Source organism: Peromyscus californicus, unplaced genomic scaffold (genome assembly GCF_007827085.1).
Source record: "Peromyscus californicus insignis strain IS unplaced genomic scaffold, ASM782708v3 Scaffold_5__1_contigs__length_169319896, whole genome shotgun sequence".
NCBI classification, from domain to species: Eukaryota; Metazoa; Chordata; class Mammalia; order Rodentia; family Cricetidae; genus Peromyscus; species Peromyscus californicus.
Genome location: NW_026294573.1, coordinates 14,490,125 through 14,509,566, shown reverse-complemented (window position 1 = coordinate 14,509,566; position 19,442 = coordinate 14,490,125). Strand labels below are relative to the sequence as shown.

Sequence of the window (19,442 nt, the reverse complement as noted above, 5' to 3'; positions counted from 1 at the left end):
AGAGCACACACATTACATCTGGTACTGCTCTCAGGGAAACAGGTGCTTCTGAGTTCCATCCTAGGCAGAGTGAGAACCACCAAAGGTTCTCAGTTCAGCATTTGCTTAGAGTTCTCCCATCCTCTACCTCTGGGCTGTTCCCCTGAGCCCACAGAGATGCTCCAGTAGCTACCTGATATGTATCCATCTGTGTTGATACCAGAGGCACACACAGCATGCCAACAGCTGCCTAGTTCTGGGGGGGGGGGTCATATGCAATGAGGGTATGTACCCCACTCCTGGTACCAAAGGAGATATGACTTGTGTCAAGTTGACAAAGGGCGGACTTGTGGTGGTAATTCTTGACTATATCTGGAATTAACTAAAACCCAAGTGGCTGGGTACACCTCTGAGGGATTTTTCTTGATTGATTTATTTGAAGTGGGGAGACCCACCTCAAATCTGGATCATTTTTGGTGGGAAGATCCACCTTTAATCTGGACCACACCTTCAGGTGACAGCCTATATAAAGGACATGAAATCAGGAAGTGCTTGTTTTTTGCCTTTTTGCCCTCACTCTTGCTGGCAAGTTCATTCCTTCAATGGCATTAGAGTCTACTGAAGACCAGCTGAGACATCCAGCCTCGTGGACTGAAAAACAACTGGATTCTTGGGACTTTCCATTGGGAGAGAACCATTGTTGGTATAGTTGGACCACAACCTGTAAGCCAGTCTCATAAACCCTGTGTGTGTGTGTGTGTGTGTGTGTGTGTGTGTGTGTGTGTGTGTGTGTGTGTGTTCATTCTATCAGTTCTGTTTCTCTAGCAAACCCACCAAAACAGAGTACAAGAGAAACATGCCCACACCGACCCGTGGTGTACCCAGACATCCTGGTCCCCAGGCACAGGATGGCAGTCAGTTGAGGATACAGAACCTTCACAATGTTTTTGTAATTTCTTTTAATGTATAACAGTTACGCCTGAGTTACAGAGGCAGCGCTTACAAGCAGCAGGTAGTTAAAGCGAATACCAGTTTGTTTTCCTAGTCTACTACTCCATAGAGCTGAATAAATTATGGTGCGATTATATTTAGACACCCGCCCACACGCACACATCCCACTCACGCCCCTCATGCACACACACTCGCTTCGCATGGAGGAAAATGGCTGAAGGAACAATGTTGCGGTTATTAGAAAGGGGGAATGTTCTCCAGAAGTACGGGTATTTTTCCCAGTACGAGACTGCCCAAGTCAATGTAGACAGGAGCAACATTAAATGCACTGGTGTCCAGAAGCATTTCAACATGGCAGCCCCAGTACCTCCGTTTGGTCTTGGCTTGGTGCGTCTGCAGGAGGTGAGGATGCTTGTGTACCCTAAAAAGCGTCTGATAGGGAGAGATATGTCCAGGAGCCTGGGGAGAATGCCAGTCTCAAAGAGGTTCTACACAAAGTCTTCGTCGTTGGCAACTGTGGAGTCGCTCAGCAAGGCCCAGCTCCACCTTCTAGATTATTCTCTCAGTTCCACACAAAACAATACTGGACCCCGGTGGAGCATGCCAATCCAGGCTCTGTCCCGGACCACAGCCATCGTCTTGCCGCGAAACTGCCCTTCTCTCTTGTCTCCCCAGCCAGCCTCTCCTCTCCTTCTTTTCTCCTCCTCTCTTGCTTCCCAATATCTGTTTCCCCTTCCTGGTGCCCCCCAACAGAAGGGCAAAGGTAAACTGAGTGCAAGACAAGAGAACAGAAGCTTGGTCCTTACCACCGTGACTTTCATCTTTATAGCAAGAGAAAAATCCCAAACTGAGGGGTGATGACAAACATAAAATAAAATCAAGGAACCCAAGAAAGGCTGGAATACATAATCCAAAGCACAGGATGAGCAAATCCCTACAGATGGTCCCTGGTACTAGCACGACACACACCATGGGGGGGTTTTCCCTTCCCCCCTTTTTTAAGTATATAGATTTATATATAAAAAGCCAATGTTCTATAAACAACAGCACGACACCACATTTCCAACTAACATACAAGGAGTCCAGAGGGGCCTCCACAGAACCAGTAGCCACTTGAGGTGACATGGAGGGCGCCCCTCTTATCTTGCTATTGACTCTATATACAGGGACGAGGGGTGTTTCTGGTCTGGCCTGGCTAATTGGAAGTCAGGCCTCCTAGGCTGCGCTCAGCCCCAAAGGGAAGGAGGCCTGGTGCCTCTCATCAAACTGACATCACCTCTCTAGTGAAGCTGCAAGCTGCCCAGACAAGGCTGAGTTTTACAGACCAAGGTGGACAGACAGATACAAAAAAAGCATGAGATGCTGGGCAAATCTGCTGGGGGTCAGAGCCCCCTCGGAACACAAGTCCAGTTTTATACCAAGATGGCAGCTTGGGGAACGTTCAGAGGTGTTGGACGGAATGGAAAGTCATTTTGTTTTCTCCCAAGCAGGTCTTGGTTGCATTTACCATAGTGAGTAGATCATTGTGATTGGTCCAAGCATTGGAATGTTGTTCCCTGGGCTGGGGCTGGGCCCTGTGGATGTCACCTGCTTGAAGTCCCTGATCCTGAAGCATACTGGGTGGAAGGAGATTCAGATGCATCCAGAGCCAGGCCTCCAGGGAGCGAGGAATGTGGAGGAGACAGGGGTGCTTGCTGTGAGAACTACAAACTGGGTTTCCAAGGAGTGATGTGGCTTTCCTCTTGTCCAGACCTCGAAGAGCCCAGAAGTCTTCTCTCTTGAAACCTGGACTGAGCTGACGAGCCCCACCTGTCTGGTGCTTGATACTACCAGTTATTAATAGGCATCTCTAAACCACAGATACAAGCCACCCTAGCCATGGCCCAGGACAGGCTTCAGATGATGGGTCTAAAGATGAGAAATAAATGCGCATCGGTCACGTGTTCGTGGAGATAAGGGTCCCAGAGTCCTGCCAGTCCAGCTCCCCAGGCAGAAGGAAATCAGTTGGGGCTCCTGAGCAGCAGCCCCTCTTTTTAGGAATGTCTTGCTGGCTGAGGGCAGGAGGCATGGATCGGGTCAGCAGGCAGCTCACGTGTACAGGTGGGCACAAGCAATCAGGCCCAGTGCCCATGGGTTTGGTGCCGTGGCATCCCAGCACTTGATGAAGGTAGTCCGAGTGTAGATTATATCGAGGGGGAGGGTAAAGATGGGTACAATTTTGATAAATAGAGGGTGATGCAGAGCTCCAGGGAGGAGAAGTGGGGGGCCTGAGCCATCCATTCCCCTAAAAGACCCAGCTCTAAAAGAGAGTGGAGTGCAAGGAAGCCCCTGGAGTGCTTCTAGAAGGTGCCGTGTCCCCTTTGCTGGGACTTTTGGCATCTTCCTGTGCCCAGGGGTGGTGGTGGCTTAAAAACAGTGCCATGGGTGCACTGTGCCTGGTGAGGCCACAGAAGCCTCCTGACTGAGAGCAGCCAACACTGAAAAATGCCGCTCTGGAAAAGGACAAGGACATGGCCTTCCACTGGGACGCCACGGAGACTGGAGCATCTTCTCCAGGGGTGAGGACCAGCAGGTTTGCCTGGTCCCAGAAGGCTGTCTGCATCCAGTGGCATCATGCTGCATCTTCCATGCTGGGAGAAGGAGGCCTCTTGTCAGAGTACCAGCATGTATGAGGCAGGTCCCCATTGCCAGCAAGATGGTGTGCAGAGCTCCAGCGGTATGAACTTGAAGGCTGAATGCCCTCAGACCCTCTTGAGCCCACCTTGGGCCTCCTGTCACCTCAAGGTATTCCCCTCTCCTACCAGCTGGGGAGACTGACGGGTTCCAGGGCCCAGATGCAGTGGGCAAGACTCTATCAGACTGTGGCCTAGGAGTCCTGCACCTTCTGATGCTGGCCCCGGGGCCTGCCATTCTGGGATAGCCCACGGCCGACAATCCCTGCCTCCATGTGCCCTGCCCCCGGCAGAATCTCTTCCTGGTCTCCCGATGCCCAGCAGAGGTGTGTAAGGACAGTCCCTAAGTCCTCTGGATTCCTGGGTAAAGCTGAGATGTTGTCTGCTTTCTTCCCTGGGAACACCCTGGGGCCTCATCTCAGTGTCCAGTGAAAGGGGGTGCAGTTCTGATGCCAAGCAGGAGACCCACCCCTATGAGCTCCCCCTTGCCCCCGTGGTCAGGGCACCCAGGACTCAGAGGTCAAGGACTCCAGGGCCTTGTCTTGGGCACCATTTTCCTCTGATGACAGATGCTCAGTTCGGGTGGACCCTCAGTCTCTGTGCTGAGACAGGACCAAGGCCATGACACTGAAAAATGGATGTGGGCTGGAGATCATTGCAGGATGCCTAGGAGCCCCTCTGGAGATGGGGGAGGGGCAGACGTAAGGGGCCAATCTGGGTCACTAACCATGGGTAAATGACACACTGGTTGTCTGTCTCCAGAGGGCCACCTGTGGGAAGGAAAGGGGTTCCTTCCCTGGCCTCCTTCGGCCCCAGGGGGATGAAGGGACTGAGGTGGGGAGGCTCAGGGCTTGGGAAGGGCGAGGCTGGGCCATTGGCTGGGGCAAGTCGCCCCAGGGGCCCTAGTAGGCCTGGCCTGTTTCCACAGGGAGAAGTCCCAGCACAGCCGAGTGTTCCCCAAGCTTCATGCGGCGCTGTGTGGACAGGCTCACGTTTTTGGCCAGGTAATCAACAGCAGCTGGAAAGAGAGAGAAGCTTCTAGAAATTGAGGTTCTTTCCATGTATTCTGCCATTAAACCTCCACCCTTCGTTCCATCTGTATATACATCCACCCACCATCCATCCTTCCAACCACCTATCCTTCTATCCTCCCATTCATCCATCCATCCATTCTTCCATCCATCCATCCATCTATCCATCCATCCATTTTCTGTCTGTCTGTCTGTCTGGTTACACATCAATTTTAATATCCACCCATTTTCCATTCACCCATTATTCTGTCCACTCATCCATACACATATTCTTCCATCTATTCATCTGCCAGTCTATCCTTCTGTCCTTCCATCCATACTACTCATCTATCCATTCTTCTGTTCATTCATCCACCTGTCCATTTGTCCATCTTTCCCTTATCCTCTGCTGGCTAGTTTTTATTGCCAACTTGACACAGCCTGGAATTACCTGAGAAGTGAGTACCACTTGAAGAATGGTCTAGATCAGGGTGGCCTGTGGGCATGTCTGTGGGGAACTGTCTGGATTGCTAATTGATTATGGATCAACCCAGTCCATTATGGGTGACACCATTCCCTGGGCCGGTGGCCTGCATAAGAATGAAGAAAGCTGGCCAAAGGCAGGTAAGTCGGTGGTGTGGGTGCATTTGTTTCTCTCTGCTCTTGACTGTGTGTGTGATGTGACTGACTTCAAGTTCCTGCCTTACCTTCCCTATTATCCTGGACTATCGCATGTTATTGTAAGCAACACGAACCCTTCCTTCCCTAAGTTGCTTTTGGTCAGGGTTATCTGCCACAGCAGCATAAATAAAACTAAAAACTCTCCACCCTTCCCCATCCCTTCTTCCTTCATTTATTTCTTCATGAATCTCATTTTCTCACCTCCTTTCCAGCCACTACACAGATATTTATTCAATGTTTATTGTTTTCCCAGCTCTCTTGCTGGCTCTGCGGGCAAGTACAGGCACACATCCCAGTATTCAGTGGGGAATTAAGCTCCCTTCCCACAAGCCCTCTGGAGATCCAGGCCACGGGGAGGCTAGTGAACCCTGCTGAGTGAGTCCAGGTGGTACTGAGGACAACGGTTCTCTACCTGTGCTGGACCCTGAGTGTAACTCATGCACGAGACCCAGCGGGGCCCTTGTGCAAGAGCCAAAGTGACTTTGCAAGTGAGCCAAGGGGGCCATCAGGAGGAAGAGTGGGGCCTGAGGCCCACAGCCCGTCAGCTCCAGCAAAGACAGGCCAGCATTGGTGGGGATGAGGTGTGAGCATGGGTAGTGGTGGTGGTGGGTGCTGAGACCAGTGGAAACGAGAGTCTCCTCACAATCCATGCCCATTTGGGACACACACATACATGTGCACACACACACACACACACACACACACACACACACACACAACAAGCAAGCACACACACGTGTGTGAGCCATGTGCACCTTGTGAGTGGATGCACAAATGGGAACACCCATGCACACACAGGTCCTGTGAACATAAGAGCTCACCTGAGGGAGACACAGGTGTCTGTCATATGCAACTGCTGGCCTGCCAGCATGTGGATCTGTCCTGATGGAAGCTCTAGCAGAAATCTATCCACTTGACAGGCATGTGGCCAAGCTTTCCAGGGTGCAGGATGCTGCCTTCTAGGCAGGGCCTTGTGACTATAGCCAGTGCACCCCTAAAGGACCCCCTTGACACAGAGGGCTTAAGGGAAGAAAGGAAGCTAGGCATGACGAGTCACGGGGCTCCCTCTGTCACCTGCCTTCCAGGGCTCCCTTTAGACAGTCTCGGTGCTTCCCCGAGCTTGGCACCTTCTGCATAAAGCAGGGTGGGGGCAGGTAGAGCTGAAAGGTGACACAGCCTGATGGTTAAGCCAGGGAGCCCAGAAGGACAATCTCAATAACTGAGCTGTGTCACATGGGGGTTCAAATGACCTAGATTTAAATTCCGTGACTGTTCACCTTGAGTGTGATCGGGGGCACACCACCTCAGCCTCAGTTTCCTTGTTTGTATCATGGGATAGAACATCTGGATAGAACATCTGGACCAAAGAACTGCAGAGAAAGTTAGTAGACCCCACACACATAGTCTCTGAGGGTAGAGTGTGGCACTTCTGAGCTCAGGCCCAGAATAGATGTGACCTTTGATGGTGGTATGGAGGAAGGGGTGGTCAAGGGTGGCCACATTCCTGGTCCTGTGATATTGAGCAAATTGTCTTCCCTTTTAGGTCTATTTATCCATCTGCAAAGTGTTCTTAAGCACACTGTCACAGAGGGCTCAGGCAAGGCCCCCAGATCCTAAAGGGTATGCAAATGTCCTGGGGTCTCTTTGGGTCTTGTCTTGTGCCTCAGCTAGTCAGGTTCAAGGTGGGTAAATGGAGGAACGTCCTGTAATGAGTTCCTAGGCTTGAGGGTCTGTGACATCACTCACTCAGTCCCAGGCCCCTAGCTTGGGGAGCAGAGGCAGCTGTGGGGAGTGTGGGGTTCCCGGCTATATAGCTTTGGTAAGACTCTGCAGCTCTGAGCACTCTGTCACTTCTCCTTGGGTTCCAGGGTGCATGGACCAGTAAGCCACCCTCTTAAAGGGGTGACAGGCACTGAAGGGATAGAACCAGAAGCTGCAGAGAGCTAGCCCCGTGCCGTTCCGCTCCCAACCCTGTACTCAGGGTGCTTTTTGGTCTCATTCCAGCTCTACAAGCCAGGTAGTGTGACTGTCCCTTTTCCTGGTTTGACAGAAGGTACAGCCAAGGTCCTTGGGGACTGTAATTAAAATTAACTGCTTCCTCTTATGCTTTCAAACCCTGGCAGCCTGGGCCTCACCAGCAGCCCCTGGAAATAATCCTGGGGTACGAGCACCGTGGCAATGGCCCCTGGTGTGCATATGGCCCTCAAGACTGAGGCGCTTTGCCCCCGTGCTCACATTGTCCCATTTCCACTCAGGCAATGCCATGGACTTACCAAGGGCACACATCACCTCAGGTGACCTTTCTTTGGTCACAGAAGGCGGTGGCCTACCTTGCCTCAGTCTATGCTGTGCTGGGCTCTAACACTGCCTCGTTAGTTATTCCTGCGGTGGGCTATGGGGTCTGTCACTGAGCAACGATAACAGCAAAGGCCAAGACCACACTTAGTTGGCACTTACTGTGTACTAGGGGAACATGAGTTCTGTGCCTTAGACAGGGCAGTTCCCACTTTATAAATGTGGAAACTGAGGCACAGCACAGTTGCCAGTCCAGAGTTACACTTCGAATCTTGCCTGGAAGGGCTTAAGTTGACACCCATGGAGCCGGGGAGATGGTTCAATGGCCAAACTGTGCAAACATGAAAATCGGATCCCTAGAGCCCATGTGGAAAAGCCAGACATGGCGGTATCTGTACCCCAGTGCTGTGGGAGGGGGGACAGGCAGCCAGATCCCTAGAGCCCATGCGGCCAGTGCCGGAGGGGACAGGCAGCTGGATCCCTGGGGCTTGATGGACAGCCTGCCTGGTGGCCTGCTTGGTAAGTTCCAGGCCAGTGGGAGATGCTGTCTCAAATAAAAAACAAAATGGACAGTGTCTGAGGATGATACCTGAGCCTGACCTCTGACCTCCATGTGCACAACTGCACACACATAAGCATGCACACACACACACACATAGAGGAAAAATAAAGAATTGTTTCTCTGGCACCTCTACCCACTCTGTGCCTCGTCCCTAGTTACCCTCTCCTAGCACATAGTAGGAGCTTTCCCAAGGCCCTCCCTGAGGTAGGAAAGGAAGCACCCAGAGGCCAAACTTTCCTGCCGACCCTGACAACTTCCAGAGCACTCCAGGGGGCCAACCGTAGGGCTTGCGTGCCTCTTCCTAGGGTAGAGCCAAGGGGAGAGACAGGGAGGTGACATTCCTCATTAGGGACTCTGTCAACAGCCCTCACTGTCCCTCTGTCCCTCCGTGTTTCCCTTCTCCTGCCACACACCCCGCCTGGGCTCTGAACATCTCCAATTACATTAATCAGGAGTTGGCAGGAGATGGGCCAGCAATGCCAACCCGTAAACAAATCTCAGCCATCAATGCCTCGTCAGCGAGCGGCCCCAGAGGAGGACCCTTCTAGACACAAATTCTTATTAGAGTTGTCAGATCTATTAAAATTCTTTTCACACTCCTGCGTTCTATCAGCCCCATCATTAGTATGGCCCTGGCCTCTGGGAACACTGGGGCCATATTAATCTACCACGTGCCCCGTCCCTAGCCTCCTGCCCCCACCCACTCCAGGGACGGTGAGAGATGGGCAGATGGATGGACACGGCCAGAGCTGGAAAAGAAGGTGTGAAGGTGTCCCTGGGAAGGTGAGCGGCCCTGGGAGATGGGCAAGGGTTCTGCTGCATAGGAGTTGGGTCATGTACACGTTCCAAAGACACCTGAAAGTGATGCTTGAGGGCCGGGATGCAGGCGTGGCTACCTTGCCCATCAATACCTCAGGCAAGTAACTTCTCCAGATGCCATTTCTGTAGCGTGCGGTGGGAATAACCACGCATACAGCTCTGTGTGGCAGAGTGGATAGGATGTCAGCTCCGTAGTAGATGCTCAACTAACAAGCATGTCTCCTCCCTTCCTGCACATGCGCTTAGCATAGCTATGCCTTGACTCTGTGCATTTGCTCAGTGGCACTCACATACGAGTCTGCACATGGGAGAGTGTGCACCAGTCGATACCAAGCACCTTGCACAAGACTGGTTCACCTGTGGTTTAAGGTTAGAAAGCTGAGTCACAATTCCCCTGCTGTGGGTCCTTGGGAACACTACTCTACCTCTTCTGAGCCTAACAAGTTGAAGGCTAGGAACTGTGAAAGCTATGTGAATAGGCACACATTTCACACAGTGCTGTGGGAGCTAAACTCAAGCGCAGGACAAGAGGCAGCAGACGGCAGGTGGGTCAGGACCAACACAAGGAAGTGCAGGATGTGTGACTTTCTGAGCTTATCAGGGAACCTGGCCTCCTGTGTGCTCAGGGGTGTCGGCAGGTGGTTAATGGAAATATGACATGCCCTTGGGCTGCTCCAGAATGTCAACAGAAGAGGAGCCGGCATGACAGGAAACCTCTCAGATGACGCTTCTGGTCCCCGGCCCCATGCTGCAGGTGGGAAAGCTGAGGCTGCATGTGTGTCTTGTCTTGGGTCACATGGTGGTGGAGGAGCCTCAGTGAGTGGGTTCTATGTGGGGCTGGAGAAGATGGCCCCAGAGGAGCCCCGAGTTCTCCCTGCAGCAACAGAGGAGCAGGGGAAAGAGGGGAGGGGCGAGGAAGGAGAGGGAGGGCAACTGCCTCTCCTTTCTGGCCTCCTGGGCCCCTTCTCTTTTGATCCCCCTCCCCTACCACCCCCATGCTGACTTTGGGGTTAATTTTATTTCCGAATTGGGCAGGCGCCCTGGAGCAGGGCAGGGGCTCCAGGCTCCGGGTGTGACTAACGCCTGCCCGGGGCCGGCCACGCTGCCGCTTTCTGCTCTCAAATGTTTTATCAAGAGCATGTGTGTCCTGTGTTGGGCTGGGAACATGCGCTAGGTCACGAGGTCAACCAGAGACCCACTAGAAAGGCTCTGTGCACGTGGGTGTGTCCTCACAGATGGTCGTGTAGAGAGAGCTGTTTCCCATGCATGCATTCACACTCACGGTCTTGCACATCCATAGTCACACATAATTGCATACACAGTCATGCCCAGACACAGCATATGAACATACGAAGGCACACACATCACAACCATGCAAGCACCCAAGCATGCATAATCATAGACACCTTTAAGCACATGCACACACCAAAATACACATGTACCACGACCACACTTATCTGCATTCTCATTGTACACAAAGGACACACACACGTCAGTGCACACACATATATTGACACACCAGCGTATAAGAACTCATCTATGAAAACTAAAATGTGTGCATATTACCACCACATACTGTCATATGTATGTGTGCCTGTGTGTACTCATACATGCAAAGCCATGTACACATACCAGTGTGTACACAGAATGGTCACTTGTATGTACTTGCGTGTAGTTATAGGTAAATGTACATACACATGTCCATCACATATTTACACACATATAGCCAACTCATTTATCTGCAAATATGTGGACACTTAACAACTGCTGAATTATTCAAGCCCCGTCACTTGTACACACTATGGGCATAGACACTTGGACTGTAACATACCTGTGATGCATGCACACATGCAAGCATGCACATATGCACATGGGAGGTAGAGGCCCACACAGCTGGCCCTCATTTAACCGTGGAGGCCAAGGCCATGCGGTTGGAATGGACTGGGGGCCTCAGGAAGCAGAGGTCAGTGTGGCAGGCCCAGGCGGCAGCTGGAGGAGAGGATGCCCTCGGGCTGGGGGCCTCACTCTCTCCACACGCCCTCCTGATTAGTTTGACACCAGCAGGTGAGGCCTTAGCTGGGAGGTGGCAGGAGGGCAGCCTTGTGACCTTTGGCTCCCCCATCCTGTCTGGGCCTGCCCTGCTGCTGGCCCCGTCAGGTGGCGGCCAGAGGTTGTGGCCAAACCCATCTTGCCCAGCTGTTGGCCTGAGGGTCTGCCGTCCCTCCATCAAGGCAAGATGCCAAGGGGACCATGGCTGGAGTGGGTACGTGAAACTCTGGAGACTGAGAAGGGGGGTCACGCAGAAGACAGGACTCTACACACATCCATCCCCCATGCATGGGGGAAAGGGGGGCTGACCCCCCACTGTACTGTCCCCTCTTCATGCCACTGCCCACATGCAGCTAGCTGTCCTGCACTTGACCTGGACCTAGTGCAATGGGGAGCGGACTTGCAGATGTTAGTTTTGTGCCATTCCAATTTTAAAAGCTGATCTTCAGTTTAATTGTTTCCCGGTTGAAAATCTTACCAGTCTATTTAGAAGGACTTGGGTGTGCAGTACTGCGTCCCCAACAGCACCTTCATGAACTTTAAGTGTTGATGAAGGACAGCAAACTCAAGTCCCATCGGGGCTGCAGAGTGAGTTCAGGCCAGTGTGGACATCTTAGTGAGACCTTGTCTCAAAGTAAGAAGTAAATAGAGGACTGAGGATGTAGCTCTGTGGTAGTGCTCTTCTCTAGCTTGGGCAAGGTCCTGGGTTCGAACCCCAGTACCAACAAAGGATAGCAACACAAGCCACTGAGTTTCAAAACCAGAGTCTGAACAAAAGAATATAAACTGTTCCCTGGGTAATTGTGTGTGGACTGTGTGAAGCAGTGACCTACTCTGAGTATATTGGGTTAAATAAAATGTTAATAAAAATGATTCTGCTCCTTTCTTCTTACACTTAAAAGTTTGGCCTTCAGAAAATGCAGGGGCGTTTGTGGCTCCTGGGACAGAAGCGGGAGTGAGCCACCAAGAGGTGAGTCGGGTTGGATGGGCAGCTGAGAACATCTTAGGTTACCTCTGCTTTCTTTAAGGGCCTCTGTTTTCCCACCTGTGAAAGGGACGTCTGGGCCAATGCAGTGACTCAAAGGGTAAAAACACAACCCATGTAGAGGTGGAAAGAGAAACAATCCCCAAAACTCGTCCCCTGACCTCCACTCAGGTGGAAGTCCATGCCTCCACTCACATGCAGCACACACACACACACACACACACACACACACACACACACCACAATTTTAAAAATTGGTTTTGTTTTTGTTGTTATTTGTTTTTGAAACAGGGTTTCTTTGTGTAACAGTCCTGGCTGTCCTGGAACTTGCTTTGTAGACCAGGTTGGCCTTGAACTCACAGAGATCCATCTGTCTCTGCCCACCAAGTGCTGGGATTAAAGAAGTGTACCACCACCACCTGGCTTATTTTAAATTTTAAAAGAGGGCCTGAGAGATGGCTCAGTGGTTAAGAGCACTAGCTGCTCTTGCTAGGACCTGGGCTCAGTTCCCAGCATCCATAGAGTGGCTTACAAATATCTGTAACTCCAGTTCCAGGGGATCAGACACCCTCTTCTGGCCACTTCAGCACTGGATGCACATGGTACACAGACAGACAAGCAAAACACTCATACACATAAAGTAATAAGATAATTTTAAAATTTTTCAAAGCAAGAGACACCCTCCACCCTGGCCACCACCTTGCCCAGGAATAAGCCAGCCCACTGGAGATGGGCAATGAGGGGACACTCACTTTGGCCGTACTGGCCATACTGGTAGCCAGCCACAGGGTCCACACTATAGCCAGTGGTGCTGTAGGTGGGTGGGCAGTAAGACTGGGACGTGGGCAAGCTGTCTCCTGGCTTGATGGAGTCGGCCCGCTGGCTGCAGCTGGCAGAGATGGAGGAAGCAGAGTCCAGGCCTCCGTGTAGCGGGGAGATGGAGAAGTCGGCCTGCGGCTGTGGAGGTACCGCACTCGGGTTGCTGAGGATGCTCATCACCTGTGGGAGAGATAGGCAGTGCCAGAGGCTGGACCCCAGGGCACCATCACAAAGGGACCGGGCCTGGAGGCCCTGGCAGACCTCAGCAGTGTCACAACTTTATGCAGGAAATGGGTACTGGTCTCCAGTGTTTCCCCTGCCCAAATGTGGGCCCAAAGGGCTGTTCCCAGTCAAGAGCTCCAGGAGCAAGGCAGGCCCTTTGTCACTCCTCTGTCCCTTATGGCCTAGTTTGAGGGATTACCCTCTGCCTTCTGCTGAATGAATGAATGAATGATTGCATGCATGAGCAAATTCACTAGATAAGGGTATCCTGAATCTATTGGCTGAATGAGTGAGTGAATGATGGATGGATGAGTGCATGGATTAATGAATGTGCTTACTAGACAAGAGGCACCCTGGGCCTGTCCGTTGAATGACTGAATAAATGATAGTACATTAACTAGGCACACTGAACTTACCAGCTTATCAGTGAATGCGTGAATGAACCAGTGGATGCATGCACGAATAAATGAACTAACTACACAGGGCATGAGTGAAGAAATGAATGAATGCATCAATGAATGGGTGTATACATATATGAACTAACAAATGCACTCACTACACAGGGTTCGTCTACCCATTGGATGAATGAATGAATGAATAAATGAGGAAGTGAATGGACACTAACTAGATAAAGGGCACTCTAGATGTTTGATGGACGGACAGACTGACTGACTGACCGAATGCACACATGCACGAGAGATCAATTTACTGACTAGATAAAAGGCCCCATGGGGCTATCAGCTGAAGGGTAAATAATGAACTGATGTGTGCATTCCCAAGTGTCCTAACCAGATGATGTTGTCTCTATCACCAGTCAGGGGACTTTCCCTCCATTAATTAGATGACTGGGCTGCCCCCATCGGACTGGGATGCCCCCACCTGACTGGGATGCCTATCCTCACACACACTGAAGCGAGGCTGATCTTCCTGGCTTCACGACCCTCACACCGTTGTTGGGCTAAGACGGTACCATTCTCGACCTCTCTGGACTTTGAGCTCCTGCCTCTGTGACACCAAAGCACAAAGTCTGTGCTTTCAAGTATGTGCTTTCACTTGTAAGTATGTGTGTTTGTGTGTGTGTGGGGGGGATGCATGTCATAGCATGCATGTGGAGATCAGAAAACAACCCAAGGGAACCAGTTCTCTCCTTCCACCACGTGGGTCCTGGGGATTGAACTCAGGTCACCAGGCTTGGCAGACAGTGCCTTTTACCCACTGACACATCTCACCAGCATCCCTGCTGTCTCATGACCCTGCTTGGCCTGGCTCAGCAGTAGGACCCCCAGACTGAGTTCTAGGAACTGAGCCTGAAGAATGGATGTTGGAGCACTGGGGTGCTCACTTAGACATTCAGTTGGTATTGGTAATAAGTCTAGTCTCGTGCCCCAGGGTGAAGGCCATGGAACTTCAGAGCAGAGAGTCCTAGCCCCTGCCCACTGAAGTAGGAGAGAGGAAGCAAAGGGTCGGGCAATGAGCAAAGACCCTCAAAGCACAGTGCATTGAGGGGTTTAGAGAGACACCTTTGGCTGTAAGAGCCATGGAGGGCACCCAGACTGCTCAGAGGTCCAAAGAAACTCCTGGAGAAGGTGGGACCTGGCATGGAGCATTCCAGGGACAGTAGGGACAGGTGATACAGGTGGATGATGCTAAAGAATGAGAGGGCACGGTGATCCAGAGGGGTTAAATGTGGAGATAAGCAGAGCCTCACAGACCTGACTGCAGGGCCCAGGCCTCTGGTGACCTCCTGGGGATGCTACCCTATGGGAAAGAGGCCCTGGGCCAGGAGAACACAGCTGGGCATGTGCCCAGCTCTGGGCAGAACACGAGGCAGCTCCTGCTGACCCTGTAACTGAACTGTGACCTCTTCACCTGTCTCTAGGGATAAGGCTAGCCGCCAGCACAAGGAAAGGTGAAGCCAGACCCTTCTGAGGACATCTGTCTCCCCAGTGACTTGTCCTGCACAGGATCTGAGGCAAGAGAACAGGTCAAGGGCAGACATGGGTTCTGCAAGCCCTGGACAGAGGCAGAGCTCTCATACTTAACAGCTGTGTGACTGAGGGGGTGTGGAGAGCCCAGAAATCCCATGACCCCTGAAGTCCCATGGAAAGGAATTGTGAGGGTGCCTGAGTCAGAGGGGGCTGGGAGGGTGCTGGGAGCTCTGGCTGGGACATGCTCTGCCTTGAGCCTGCCTAAGAGCTGGGGAAACGGGGTTCTGTCCTCACAAGCCTCCTCAGCTGCCCCTCCCATTGCACACCTTTTCTTAATCATTCACCCACATGGCATCCCCAATCCAGAGCACTATGTATGGAGACATGCAGGGCAGAGCTAAGAACCCATTTCTCAGGCAAAAGCAATGAGGTCCACAGAGAACTGTGCCTCCACCAGACCTCACAGTTGGTCAGGGAGCCAGCAGGCTAGGGCCTGGTTTATGGCCCAGATCACCTGCCACGGATTCCCAAGGATCAAATTGACCCATCCAAGCCCTTTGGAGGGTACCACCCCAGGGTTATGTAGTCATCTGTTTCTTGATGAGCCAATGGAAGAGGAACAGAATACTTCCTTCAGTGTCCGGACTTTGTGAAGTAGGTACCTGACCTAAGCAGAGCCAAGGGCAGGGGATGGCAGGTTGCCCACAGACTTTGCTGGTGGGATTTTTAGGCTGGATGGAACCCCGTGGACCCATCCAAGATGGTGAAGATATTATGTGTCTTTGGGGAGGTGTGAAGGAGAGGTATGAGGCAGGGAGGGATGCACCTGGACCACTTAGAGTTGTCTGCAAAGCTCACAGACTGGCCCTGCCTCTGGCATCTGTCAGGGCAGGATCAATAGCAGGGCACTGGGTTTGGGGGATGTGAAGACAGCCAAACCCTGAGCTGGGTCTGTGGTGTTCAGATCTTCAAGATGGGTGTCCCCAAGCCTGGGAAACCTGCTGTTGGGGGCAGTACAGGGATTCCATGGTGAACTCAGGACTCTAAAACTGAACTGGTCCTGGGAGACTCCACTCTTCCCAGCTGTGTTTCTGTGTTGACTCCTAATCAAGACCCCATTTTCCCATCTAAACGTTGACGCTGTCACTCATTTTGTCTCGCACAAACAGCCCGCTACCCCTGATAGGAAGCCTGGGCCTCAAGAACAGACTCAGTGGCCCCTTCCCTTCATGAACATGCATCAGGGTGGCAGGATCCTGGAGGAGGTTGGGACCCAGCTCGACTCTAGTCCTGCCCTTTACCAAGATGGCCAGCTCAGAAAAGATGTGGGGAAGGTAGAAAGGGGAAGGATGGGTAGGGAGAGAAGGGGATACTCCACAGACCCCATGCACACACATTTTCTATGATAGACACCCACACACATGGTGGCCAGACCTGACTGCATTGCTCAAGACTACCAAGGGCCCCAGCAAGGGCTTCTTGTGACCACACCTTTCTCTGCTCGTCCAGTTTCCCGGCCCCTTTGCGACCTTGCGATATTGTATTCCCTGAAGCAGACAGCATTCATGCCCTCGTTTATTATTCAACAAATGTGTCATGGAATGCTGCCATGGGCACAAAGTCCGTGTTCTCAACTGCTTTGTGGCTCCAGTGTGTGATGTGTGTGTCTGCCGCCTACATGGAGCTCAGAGGGCTTGCTGAATCCACACAGAGAGCTCTGATGATATTTATTGAGCATCTGTTATGCACCTGACCCTAAGCCCATCACTGGGACATCCCAAAGAATAATCCCAACTCCCTCTTGGAGCTGCCAGTCTAATGAAGGGAGCCGTCAACCAATACGTAGACAGATAAAAAGCCAAATTTCTACTGTTGGAGACCACTATGGACGAAACACGGAAGGGCCTGGGGCGACAGAGCAAGGGAGGTAGAGTGGGGGGAGGGGTGGGAGTTGGGTCAGGGAAGACCTGCCCGGAGTGTTGATATCCATCAGGTCCAGAAGAACGAGTCATTGCAAGATGTGCTCAGCAGAGAGTTTTCCAGATAGGGGAATCTGTAAGGCCAAAGGCCCCAGGGTAGGAGCACACCTAGCAGGCTTAAGAAACAGCTAGAAGGTCAACACTGAGGGGTTGCGGAGATGGCCAACAACTCTCGAAAAGGACTCAAGTTTGGTTCTCAGAACCCACATCAGGCAGCTCACAATCTCCTGTAACTATAGTTTCAGGGGATTTGACGCCCTCTTCTGGTCTCCTCGGGCACCTGCACATACATGTTGCACATAACCTCTCACGCAGGCACATATGTGTACTTATGTGTATATATGTACATGCCATTTTATAATGGAAAGTAATGAAATCCGTTTTAAAAATATTTTAAGCTGAGCACCACTTGGGTGGCAGAGATATATGGAACTCCGTGAGTTTGAGGCCAGCCTGGTCTACATAGTGAGTTCCAGATCAGCCAGGGCTGCACAGTAAGGAGACCTGCGAGCTGTGAGACCTCCTGCAGCCCTTTGTAGGAAGGGGTTTGTGTGGTGCCCAGTGGCTCCGAAGGCCTTGGACCCTGCCGGTTAACAGACAGCTCGGCCCAGGGAGCTTTTCCCATAATGGGATTTGCTCAATGGGATTTGGCCTGGAACATCAAATCAAATCCACATCTGGGGTAGGTGTGAATGGTGACTCTGAGTCCCTGGAGGCCTGTGGATCAAACGGTTTCCATTTCATCTGCCTGGGAGCTGCTTCCCAGCAAACAGACAGGGCACAACCTGAGAGAGCCGGGTGGCACCCATAGAGGTGAGGCTTCAGCCAGGGCTGTGCAAGGTCACTGCAGCGGCTTCTCAAGCAAAGGGGCTTTCTACCCCTAATCTGTAAGTGGGGAAACTGAGGCACCAGGGAGTGAAAGACCTGTTGGATTTCATACAGCTGGTCAGTGGCCACTCCAGGGTCCGCGCCTCTCAGATCTCTCAGGTGTGTTTCCCACTAGGCTTCGGGGTCTTCCCAGCACTGATGGCACAGAGCCCTGGGGACCTCTGCCGGAAGTCCCTCTGCCACAGAAGCAGGAAGCATCTTGCCCACAGTGAGGCCTGGCGGAGGTCTGGGCCCGCACACTTTTGAACTTGAGGAAGTACTGGTCTGATGTGGTAATGTACACCCCCTCAGGAATGCTGAGGCCTCTCCCTGGTGGGGTTGGCTTTATCCCGGTGACCTTGCTCCCACTAATGTATTACTTCTTGGTAAGGTACCGTTACTAACTCAAAATCAATACTGACCTCCACATCTGTAAGGTTTTATCTGAAGGCAAATCTCGGGGCTGTCCGTCAGCCTGACTGACAGCCTTACCTTCCTCTCTCTTCCTTTCTTCCCCCTTCACCAACCCCCCACCAACACTCCACCCCCACCCCCTTCCCCAAATCAGTCCCAGCCCAGACCTGGCTAAATCAATAAGGGGCCAGCCTCACCCACCCCCTTCCGCCCCTGGGGAGAGGCCTGATGCTTTCAGGGGTGGGCCCCCCTTCCACAGTCTCTGCTCGGCAGCCCCTCCTCTGTGGACGCCCCGACGCACTCCCCTACTTTAAAAGGGGATGGTAGAATGTAATTAATTCCCTCCGTGCTTGAGCTGGCCTGAGGGCCTGGGACCGAAGAGCCCGAGCTTGGAGCTCTGTACCCTCTGTGATAACCCAACATGGCTTGGGGAGCGGAGCTGAAATTAGAGGTGCCATAGCTAAACCAGAGCTGTGTGGCAGGCTCTGGGCGGTGGGGAGAGGGAGAGGGCCTGGGACTGAGAAGGGAATGGGAGGGTTACTGTTAGGTCAAAGCTGCAGGTTGGAGACTTCCTTCTCTGAGGCCCCGAGAACTACAGCACTTTTGCCAAGGGCCCTAGGCCAGCTGGAGGCAGAAAAGCCGGGGAGCCTCCTTGGGAGCCTCCTTGAGCCTGGAAGGTGTTTGCTTTTTCAGCTAGTGTCTCACTGTAGCCCAGGCTGGCCTCAAACACTCAACTCTCCTACCAGATCCAGTCTCATATAGTCCAAGGCTGCTCCGAAACTCCTTGTGTAACTAAAAATATAATCCTGAATCGCAAGCGGGTATTCCCACACCTGGCTTTGGGAACAGTTCCTTTAGTTCAAGTGCTCAAGACCAAGTCGCTGACCCCACTCTGCCCCCACCCGACCCTCACACCGTCTCCCACCGCCACCCCTGCTGAAGTTCTTTAACCTGCGAGGCCTTTGTCTTCTCTCTGTGGTGGGGATAACACTGAAGATGCCGGGAGGGTTGGCGTGCAGAGGAAGGCGCAGTGAGGATGCGCCTACATCGGGCCAGCCTGTCCTCCCTCCCTGCTGGATTCTGCCAAAACCTGGGTTACAAGGGAGGAGTAAGGAGGGGCCCTGGGATCCCCTCAGATGGAAATGGACCTAAGAGAGTAGACATAGGGGACTCTTCTCCAGCCACCTGGGCGAATGTGTCCTTTTCCTCT

The 19,442-nt window shown here is 52.4% G+C and overlaps 1 protein-coding gene across 4 annotated transcripts in view; it reads right to left on the bottom strand.

The window, feature by feature from the left end:
* Positions 1–920: 920 nt before the first annotated feature.
* Positions 921–19,442, bottom strand: part of Pax7 (paired box 7) — a 98,768-nt gene continuing 80,246 nt past the window's right edge. For all 4 annotated transcript variants that reach the window (XM_052718288.1, XM_052718287.1, XM_052718290.1 and 1 more), the window contains 2 exons: positions 12,756–13,002; positions 921–4,620 (listed from right to left, as the gene is read on the bottom strand). In XM_052718288.1, coding sequence (XP_052574248.1) covers positions 4,505–4,620; positions 12,756–13,002 — 363 coding nt within the window. In that variant the 3' untranslated portion in view covers positions 921–4,504. The remainder of the gene's footprint in view (positions 4,621–12,755; positions 13,003–19,442) is intronic.